This window comes from Haliotis rufescens, unplaced genomic scaffold (genome assembly GCF_023055435.1).
Source record: "Haliotis rufescens isolate VD_foot unplaced genomic scaffold, xgHalRufe1.0.p SCAF_13, whole genome shotgun sequence".
NCBI classification, from domain to species: Eukaryota; Metazoa; Mollusca; class Gastropoda; order Lepetellida; family Haliotidae; genus Haliotis; species Haliotis rufescens.
This window is the reverse complement of record NW_025963813.1, coordinates 38,210,959-38,222,140: the sequence shown is the minus strand read 5'-3', so window position 1 is coordinate 38,222,140 and position 11,182 is coordinate 38,210,959. Positions and strand designations below refer to the sequence as shown.

General features: G+C 41.5%; 1 protein-coding gene across 1 annotated transcript; it reads right to left on the bottom strand.

Moving 5' to 3' along the window:
• Positions 1–2,254: 2,254 nt before the first annotated feature.
• On the bottom strand, positions 2,255–9,143 carry LOC124125340 (toll-like receptor 4). Its single transcript, XM_046488643.2, has 2 exons — positions 9,036–9,143; positions 2,255–5,055 (listed from the first exon to the last, which is right to left on the bottom strand). Exons 1-2 carry the CDS (start codon positions 9,073–9,075, stop codon positions 2,441–2,443), a joined length of 2,655 nt encoding a protein of 884 aa, XP_046344599.2. The 5' UTR covers positions 9,076–9,143; the 3' UTR covers positions 2,255–2,440.
• Between the last annotated feature and the right edge of the window lie 2,039 nt (positions 9,144–11,182).

The following is an 11,182-nucleotide window of genomic DNA, read 5'->3' as shown; positions in this document are numbered from 1 at the left end:
AGTAATTATCAACATAAGCTATCCAACGGTACCATTAAAGATTCCCAAAAGCTATGTACAATTATTGACGAGACAAAAATTACTATGAATAAATGAGAAATATCTGAAGGTAGATATAAATTCCCCTAATGTTTGCAAATCATAAATAGGCAACATCCACACTGGAGAAGTAATTATCAACATAAGCTATCCAACGGTACCATTAAAGATTCACAAAAGCTATGTACAATTATTGACAAGACAAAAATTACTATGAATAAATGAGGAATATATGAAGGTAGATATAAATTCCCCTAGTGCTTGCAAATCATAATTACAAAAACATTTTTAATACAAGAACATGGTAGTGAACATATGAGAGACAACATACACCCAGTCATTACATGGTTCGAGAGTGTCATGAGATTACAAGATAGAAAAATAGTTGGGCCACTAATTCTCTAACAACAAATGATCACACACTGTACAACAGCGACCGCCGGAGATTACCGGAAATAACGTCTGGGAACATTGCGGCACTGGACTGTGACATGAGGCCCGTGTACATTTCAACTTATAAATACAGTTAAACACTGGTGAGGCAATTGCATCAAAAACAATACTTAGGTATAATATTTGAAGTGCGTGGTAGTAGAGCTTCCTTCACAGTCGTCTAAGGCGCCGCGATTCGCTGTGCAGAGTTGCGTCCATTGGGCACGCCAGAAACCTATGATTGTGGGTTCGAAACCCGGTTGGCCAGATTATGTTTCTAGGTTTGTCAGCACCATATCCGTGCTCGTGGGTTTAACCGAAGTGGTAAACGTCTGAGACCTGCATTACTTCGGGCTTTCCTCCCTCATTAAGCTGACACGCCGCAATATACCTGGAATACTGTTAAAAGCGGCGTTAAACCCAACTCTCTCACTCTCTCACTCACTCACTCACTCACAGTCATTTATATTATTTAAGAGACTGTGTAGGTATATAATTAACACATTGGTTGACCCATAACCTAACAGCAATATCCTTTGTCTGAAAGAGACTCAACACACAGCCCTGTCGGACGCTTTCAGTGATTCGAATAAACTGTAAGAGGAGTTTTTGATATCCTGACAGCCTTCTGTATCTGGAAGGATAAACCCTTGAAAACCACAAATAAACGACCATGTATTCCATTTTTTCATTATTGAATACCACAAGAGCTTGATCGAATCGAGGGCTTATCGGAAATCAACAAACAATTTTATGGGTTTGTTCAAGTGATAACTGGTCAATGGAATGGCTAGCTTTGTTCCAGAAGGATCCATATATAATTACACGCGTCAGCTTGCCGCCAATCGCATTCCTTCATGACACTCGGAAGTCACTGATTGTTTGAGCATCCGCTGTTCAACCAGCATCATGCGTGCATTGAGACATCAAGTAGTATATCAAGTGGTATATCAAGTGGTGCTTCCGGAAATGCATATGACTCGTTTCAGATGTAGATGGTTTTAACTTGCAGTTCATTTGGGGAGATGCACAAATGTCCCATGAACTGAACGATTATCTAAATATTTTACAGAAAATGGTAGATCGTTTATTGAAGATGCATTTCATGAAATGCTTGTATGGGAGATGTTTTCAGCTCTAAGATGTATGTATCTTCAACAGTATATGAAGTCGCAAACAGTAACATTTGTAACGAGATATTTCATCCGAAAACTTTGACGTTGTATAAAACACATGTATATATTCGTATAAGGTCCAGAGAAACGTAATCAATCATTACACTGGCATGCATAGTTCCTGTAATCAAACAGTGTCTGCATTATTGGCCTAGAGCCTTTTACGGAATAAACTGTCTGTCTGTCTACACTGACTGATTACTCATGATATTACAAGTCAGCACACTCTATGAACCCTGACGCGAGCCTGACAGTGCAGAAGTAGCACCTTTGCGAGCTGTGCGCAGTCGCGACACAAACCAGGGATGTTATGGCATGCCTACGGGAAGTGATGATGTTTTATGCTTACATTTGCATATTTTGTATTCATACGCACTTTGCTCTCCTTATGAGCACACACAGACTTTTATGTAACTTTGTCAACTCATTAAAATTTATCGATGGTAATACATATAATGCAAAACTCGTTCCCATTTCATATTAAGTTATACACAGGTAGTGTGTAGCAATACATGCTTCCTCTTTGCTAGTTTAGTATGAGGTACACTTTAAACCCCAAGGCCTACCCCATGTCTGATCACCGTTCACAGGAAATATCAATGAAGAAGTTAACTGAGTAACCCTGTACTCACAATTCACGCGAGGTGCACATTTGCATCTCTATTGCTATGGAACTGATTACATGCCTACTGTTGACATCCGAGAAACTGATGCCCGCTTCGATGATCACACCTAATATAGGTACAATGCCCAAACCCATTCTGCTGAACGTTCTAGAGTCATATGCAACCGTCTCAGAAGCTAACTGCAGCTTTGATCTTCTCCCAAAACTCCTCCTTATCATTTTCAACTGTTGGATACTTAATATAGGTGTCATAATTGATCTGGTCCCGGATATCTCTACTGAGGATTCTCGTGTCGGGTATGTCAGTATACCACAACACACACAGGACGTCTCTTCCAGTGTGGATGCTCTCCAGCTTAGCCATGTGGACTTCATAGTCACACCAGGCGCTCTTTGCAAAGTCCGGTGACAAAACAGCAATGGTCTTCCTGCTTGACTGAATAGCATTGATGATGTTGGCAGTTATGGCTTCCCCAACCATGAAATCACGGTGATGGATGCACAACCTCAAGCCATAGTGTCTCTCCAGTACAGTTCGCATGTCTTCGATAACGAACCCTCTGTCTCCATCAGCATAGGAAACAAAGGCATCATAAGTAAAATGGTCTTCACCTTCTCTCAGTCTCTGGTAGCCTCTGTACTTCCGTCTGGTGGTGTAGTATAGATAGCGCAGCTTCCATCGATATCGATATACCATACCAGCTCCAAATACGAACATGGAAAATAGTATTCCAACCACTGCTGAGGATATCAGAGGAATTACAATTTTACATTGTAGCTGGAGCTTCACTATAATGTCTTCTATATCTAGAAATGTAATAATTTCCCCATTTGAAAATCTGCATTGTGTACTGCCAGGTTCTTTTATGGAAATATATGGCCTGGTTATCCACTCTAATGAGTCCAGTGTCGTACAGTCACATTTCAAGATATTGCCCTTGATGCTTAGGTGAAGACTGTCGTTTCTATGAATCATTATTTGGTCAATTTGATCTGTTAGTTGTATTGGTATGTCTTCATATCTGTTTTCCGATATGTCTAAGGTATGGAGGTGCGTCATGTGGCTAATCTCAACAGTCCAAGAGGTCATCATGTTCCAACTTAAATCAAGAACCTGGAGTCTGGTAAGTCTCTTAAATATTGATGAAGGCAGTTCCCGAATAAGATTATTTGAGATACTTAGTACTTCCAAGTTTGTTTGGTTGAACAATATCTGCCCATTTCTGTCCGCTTGAAGAGCCATTGAGAGGTAATTTCTACTTATATTTAAGATTTTTAGGCCACTAGCAAACATGAAAAATGTGGGAGCTATATGTGTACAGTAATTGTCAGAGAGATCCAGGTATTCAACTGTGTGAGATTCATGTATTGGCCCTATCCACCTTGTAAAGACATTGTGGGATAAATCGACTGTTCTAAGTTGGTTTCTATGAAACTTAAGCTCACGGATGTCATAGTTCAATTTGCTGTTGCTGATGTTTGCATATGTTAAATTTGGAGGCAACTGTATTGTAACAAAATCTATAACATGTTCATATCCTGTATTATAGTAATAACTATTATAAAAGTTCCTGTACAAAGAGCTATTGGTACATTCTGCCTCACAGGCATGCGTGCATATTCGTGAATATTGAACCATTGGTTGAGCCTCAGAACGCAGCCTAGGATTCTTGGAGGGAGTTGGGGGTGTACCAGAATCAACAAAAGGGATATTAGATGCGTACTGGTTTTCAACATAGATTTGACGTAAATTTGTCAGTACATTGAGACTCAGGAGATAGGATCCAAATGTCACTCTATTGCGTTTGATGGATACCAGTTCTACTGTTTTCATCTGACTGAGGCACTCTTCATCTATGAGTTCCACTCTGTTTGAATCAATATAGATCTCCTTTACATTAAGATCAGTGAAATACCTGAAATTGTGTTGCTTTATGTGAACTCCTATGGCAAATGTTGCCACAATCCTGTTGATCTTTAATACTCTTAGAGATGAAAACCGAAGCCCATATACAGCTTCACCAAGGCTATCAAATCCTAGATACTGATTGTTGGAGATGTCTAGAGTATCAATATGCCTCAGTGGCCAAAATGCACTTGCTTCAATAGAGTCGATTCCACATTTGCTGATGTCCAGGTACCTGACAGATGGAATGTGAAGGAAAGATGTATTCAGCAGCTTCTGAATTGAACAGTTGCCCCTTTCCCCTGATACCGTAAGCTTAGTAAGATTCTTCAATTTCGAAAATCCATTCCCAAAAGTGGCATTACGTACACCATCAATGACAAGTGTCCGAAGAGCAGTAAGATCGCCCAGAGCTTTATCTGGGTACACTGAATCTGGGACCTTGCTGTTCTGTTCAATGTTCAGGGTACGCAATCTTTTCTGCTGTTTGAATATCCCCTCTGGATATGCTGTCTCGTTTAGCGGAAGACTGTTTCCATGGAGACTCAGTTGTATCAGGTTTGTAGCTCCGATAAAAGTGTCCACTTGTAAACGACTTAGTTGATTGAAGGATAGGTCAAGATGTTCCAATATTATAAACCGTTGAAACGAACGACCTGGCAGAGGATTAATTCTGTTATGAGACAAACACAGGTATGATACTGAATTTGGAATCGTTTCCGGGATGGAAGATAGATGTTTGTCTGAACAATTGGCGATTAGTTTTCCATTGGATGCCACACTACACACACAAGGCTTGCAGGTGATGTTGAGATGCCCTCCTTGAGACGGAGTCAGGCAGCCAAGGAACAGACACAGGACGGGAAGCAGCATCTTAGCTGAAATCAAGAAGCAAAAGCTGTCAATACTGATATGAGATGTACCCCATAATGTTTTCGTTTGTCATCTAGGATGCTCCGTCATAAATGCGGTTCTGTCATATGTTACATAATACACTCAATTTTTGTCACATTGCGGCAAAACCACGGAGAAGACGCCAGAAATGGGCTTCTCAGATTACATCCCTGTGGGGGAATCGAACCTGAGGCTTCTGCGTGATTGGTGAACGCTTTAACCACTGTTCTACCCTAACACCATATTGTGTTGTAACTCGAATCTGATTTAGCAGGAACATAATACAACAAGCAAAACGTCAAAAGAAACGCGAGCCATCTTATCTACTAACAAAGGAAGAAACATCTCATAATTATTTCGGTTGTGAATTGGGATACCTTATGATAAATGTGTTACTGTCTTGTTTAATATATTACATAATTTGTAATGAGTGAGTGAGAGAGTTTCATATTCCGCCGTGTTTTGCAATATTGCGACAACATCAAGGCAGAAGACACAAGAAATGGGCTTCAAACATTGAACCCGTGTAGGGGAATCGAACCCGAGTTTTCTGTGTGATGAGTGAACGCTTCATCTACTAGGCTACTAGGGCTGGGACGAGTCCAAATTTACTACCCGGGTACCCACCCCACTATTACCCGACCCTACCCGGGTACCCACTGTAGGTCTCAGGAGATGTCTCTAAATGTCCGAATGGGAACATCTTTAGGATAGCCCTGGCAAAACGTATTTAGATACATGTACAAGTATTATTAGTAGTATACAATCTGGTCATTCATACACTTAAGTTGCATTTAGTTATATCTTTATTCAACCATTTGAAAAGTCAGAAGGAATGAGTGCATAGTCAGAAAGAAATGCGAACATGAGTGACTTGTAGTGTAACCATAGTGTTTTAGATAATTTTGGTCATCAAACAATATATCACGTGACTAACCACGGGTCCGGGTAGTCCTGTGGGTACCCGGGGCCTACTCAATACCCACCCGACCCGGGTTACCCGTCCCAGCCCTATAGGCTACCCCATCACCCCATGTTTTGTTACAACACGAATCTCATTAAGTAAAAACATGATTACAGTAAAGAAAAACCTGTATAAGTAGATACTTTCATTGGGTCCATACCTCGAACTTTATTCATCCTCATTTGTAAACTAGAATCGTGTTAAAAAACAGCATATAAATAGATCACTTCCTTGTTGCTCTGTGCCCATTTATATTGGACAAACTATATGGGTCATATGGGTAGTTGAATAAGAACGGCGAATCAGTGCATGTCACCTTATAACAAGAGATAGCGTTCAAGTAAATGTTGTGTTTGTATGTGTGTTGTTTATCGCCACACTTACCAATGTTCCAGCCATATAACTTTGGTCTGTAAATAATCGATTCTGGATCAGATAATCCAGTGATTGTCATCATGAGAATCGATCTACGCATTTGGGTTACGATGATATGCATCAACCAAGTCAGCAAGCCTGACCACCCAATATTGTTCTTACGACAAGCATGAGTTGCTGATGACCGATTCTATCGTACTAATTTTGCTATTAATAAATTACTGAACTTCTTGTGAAAGATGGACAACTACTTGATAGCTACTTCTTATTGCTGACTTCTAATAGCACACGGGGCCACGGGTGGCACAACCATCTACGGCGCCTCACGCCAGAGGGTTCGAATCCCGGTTCGCCCCGATTATGTTTCTAGGTTTGTCAGCACCATACCTGTGCTCGTGGGTTTCACCAGAGTCTGAGACCTGCATCACTTCGGGCTTTCCTCCCACATTAACCTGACACGCCGTGATATGACTGGAATAATGTTAAAAGCGGCCTTACCCCCAACTCACTCACTCTTATTGGACATCGTTACTGCGATATTGGTGGTGTGGAAAGTTGGAACATCTTGTCGGGCGAGCAGCAAACGGGACAAAAATAATTCTTTTTAAAGTCAGTTGATTTGTAGCTTATCGACAGTCGATTGTATTTTTAATGTGAAATATGTTTTAGTTCTTCAATTTATACTTTATAATGAGCACCAAATGTGTAACCTCTGTCCGGTATATATGATATATATTCGTATTTAAAAACATATATATTTATTCACAACTAAAGAATGTTTTCAAACAGCAATTTTGTGACAATGTAATATGGATGTCCAGTTAGTAAATATATTTTCAAACTGACGGATGAGTGTGTGTTCCACTTACATCTGTACCAGGAAGTATACAGTTATGACTTGTGCTATAAACGTGTCACCCTTGCCCTGCCTCTTAATCTAGATATAGATACACCGGACATTGTCTTACTTATTGTCTATTGTCGCTTGTTGGTTGGATAGCATGGCGGCGTCGTCCAACGCGAAACAGTTTTTTACTTGAGTGTTTGTCTTTGTCATAGAAATGTTTTTATTCAATATTTAACTGATTGAAGACAGCTTGTAAACGATATTTCATTAAGGAAGTTGTTTTTGTTTGTTGCTAAGACAGTTGTTTTTAAGTCGTTACCATTATGTAAGTTCTCTACTAAATGTTTTAGGGCGGTCGGGTAGCCTAGTGGTTAAAGCGTTCGCTCGTCACGCCGAAGATCCGGGTTCGATTCCCGACATAGGTACAATGTGTGAAGCCCATTTCTGGTGACCCCCGCCTTGATGTTGCTGGAATATTGCTAAAAGCGGCGTAAAACCAAACTCATTCACTCACTACTAAATGCTGTAACATGCATCCGTGAAGATCCTGTCGAGAATACGTCATCTGATGTTTGCTGAGAACTAAATATGTGAAATTCTGGACTTCTTCATAGATAAGATCCATGATCAAAATTAGTATAGGACAGTGATCCGTTCATATAAATTTCACTGCTTTCTTGCCTCTTACGCCCAAAGGAATCTGTTTCGTCGAATAATCGAGACTGGTTATGGTCTGGCCTTGACGTTTCATATTAAACAGAAATTTCTGTTTATAAAAAGGGTCATGTCGCTTATATTTATATCACAAGAAACAGCAAACTTTATTTCGGAGTTAACCAATCCGAATGAATTATTTGAAGCATGCATCCCTAAAAGCCAGTGAAATCATTCTTTCTTGATGTTACTGAATAATATTCGCTGAACAGAATTAAATACCTCAGTGGTGTGGGGATCCTATTATCATTTCAGTCCGCATAAATATTGATTAGTTTGCTCGCAAAAATAATCTTGGCCTCGAAATGATAAGTATGTATGTGCTTATGGTTTTCACTGACGTGACAAATGTCTGCGATTTTACACTAATTCACTTTCGTTGATCTCGAGAAATATATATCAATATTAGTTATAAAAAGAGGATATGTATATTTCACACATTTACCTAACTGATAAACCCATGCATGCCGTAAAAGGTGACTATGCTTGTCGTAAAAGGTGACTAACGGGATCGGGTGGTCAGGCTCGCTGACTTGGTTGATGCATGTCATCGATCCCAATTGCGTGGATCGATGCTCATGATATCAATCACTGGATTGTCTGGTCCAGATTCGATTATTTACAGACCGCCGTCATATAGCTGGAATATTGTAGAGTGCGGCGTTATACAACAAACCAACAACAACAACCAACAACCTAACTGATATAATTGCTATATCTTAGTAAATCATCGCACACCAGATGTATATGTTTGTATTTAATATAATGATACGACTATGCTTATCGTAAGAAGGCGACTAAGGGCATCGGGTGGTCAGGCTCGCTGACTTGGTTGATGCATGTCATTGTCTCCAAATTTCGTGAATCAATGCTCATGACATCAATCACTGGATTGTCTGATCTAGACTCGATTATTTACAGACCGCCGTGATATAGTTGGAATGCGGCGTTAAACAAAAAAACAAACAAACAAACAAATTCATCACTATTACACATGCACACAGGTGTCTTGTTAGCCTATCATAAGGAAGTTAAAAAAAAGAAGAAGAAAAGTAAATACTAACCTGCAACTTGTGTTTCTACACACAGTCTAACAGTGAGCATGTGCGTGTTGGTGCTGTGGAGGGAGTCACGGCATCTGCGGGATAACTATCATGATGCGCAAACCATAGGGGACAGACCACGTGCCATCACACATCCGTTACCGGAACACATTGCTTGTGATTCGTTCCGGCCATAAAGCATTGGCGTTTGTGCCACTTAAGACAGTAGAAATGGGTGTTTCGTGTGAGCAATATGCCCTTTGTAAAATATTAAGTGTAGTTTACTGATGATCTGGAAAAGACTGAACCTGCTTATCGTTGTTATCTAGTATACATCGTTACATACATACGTATGTACATACACACACACACACGCACACACACATGCACACGCACACACAAACACAGACATACAACCCCCCCCCACACACACACAGACACACAGACACCCACACACACACATACATACACACACACACATACACACACGCACACACAAATGCACACATGCACACACACACATGCACACACACACACACACGCACGCACACACACGCACGCACACACACACACGCACACACACACACGCACACACACGCACGCACACACACACGCACGCACGCATACGCACACGCGTGCACGCACACGCATGCACGCACACGCATACACACGCACACACACACACGCAGACACGCACACACACACACACGCACACACACGCACACACACGCACACACACGCACACACACACACGCACGCACACGCACACACACGCACGCACACACGCACACACACGCACACACACACGCACGCACCCACACACACACACACATTGTATAAGTTCTCCTTTAATTATTGTTGTTTAAAGGATATTGAATAACATTTTGCTAAATAATCTGTTTCGTACAATAACTATACTGAACAGCATTGAAAACGCACCAGCAATAAATCTTGAAATATTACAAAAACAACTTGAGCAATGACCGATATTAATTAGAACAGACATAGACGGATTATTAAGAAAGACGACAAAGGAAACAGTAATATCACACAGTAATTACATTTACGTCATCAATGTAAGGAAGACACATAGGGTTAAAATGAAAATTCAATACCTGGTATGTCCGCCATTGGCAGCAACACAGGCCATGCAACGTCTTCTCATTGATCGAATAAATCTGCGAAAAGTGTTCTGGGGCATTCCACTCTTGTTGTAGTGTATCTTCAAATTCTCTCAGGTTCTGTACTTGCGGACGACGTGAGAGGCGTTGACCCAGGTAATCCCATAGATGTTCAATTGGCGATAGATTGGGTGATAGGGCTGGCCATGGAAGCAGAGGCACATTATTGTTCGCTAGGTACTGTGTTGAAACAGGTGCTGTGTGCGCTCTTGCATTATCTTGCTGGAAGGTGTGCATATCCTGGTGCTGAGGAAAGAATGGGGTGACGTGATTTGCAAATAGGTTATTCCTGTAGTAAAGGACATTAACTCTTCCACGACAAACATGGTTATGACTGATGCCGCCCCACCACATGATCTCCCCCACCACCCCCCCCCCCCCCCCCCCACACACACACACATACACACACACATCAATCTATCTGTTCAACGCAGTCATCGTGGTAACGTTCTCCACGTCAACGCCACACTCGCAGTCGACCGTCAGCATTCCGTATATGAAAACGGGACTCATCAGAAAACAGCACACCATGCCACTGACGCAATCTCCAATGACGATGCCTTTTGGCCCAACACAGACGTTCATTTCGATGTCGATCAGTGTGTATGGGTCCAACATATGGACGTCGAGCACGTAGCCCTGATGAGCGGAGACGTCGACGTACGGTGTCAGCGCTGATCAATTCCGTCGGCCTTGTACGGTTGCTGCAGTCCTGGTAGCCGGAAGTGTACGATCACGAAGATGCCTACGAACAATATGGCGATCCTGACGTGGTGTAGTTACACGACGTTGACCCGGACGTGGTCGATCTCTGGTGGTTCTTGTCTGCTGGTATCTGCTCAGTAGCCTGAGGACTGTTACATGATGGCATCGAAACCGTTGTGCATCGACTCTACTTGTCGTACCAACTTGAAGCATGCCCAAGGCACGTTCACGTTCCTCTGCTGTTAATCTTTTCATTTCTTGTGTCAGTACCGTTCACGTCTG

Coding starts and splice junctions, on each gene's coding strand:
- LOC124125340 (XM_046488643.2), bottom strand. CDS start 9,075: ATGCTCACTGTTAGACTGTGTGTAGAAACACAAGTTGCAG. Junction 5,056..9,035: donor TGTAGAAACACAAGTTGCAG/GTTAGTATTTAC, acceptor TCTTGATTTCAG/CTAAGATGCTGCTTCCCGTC.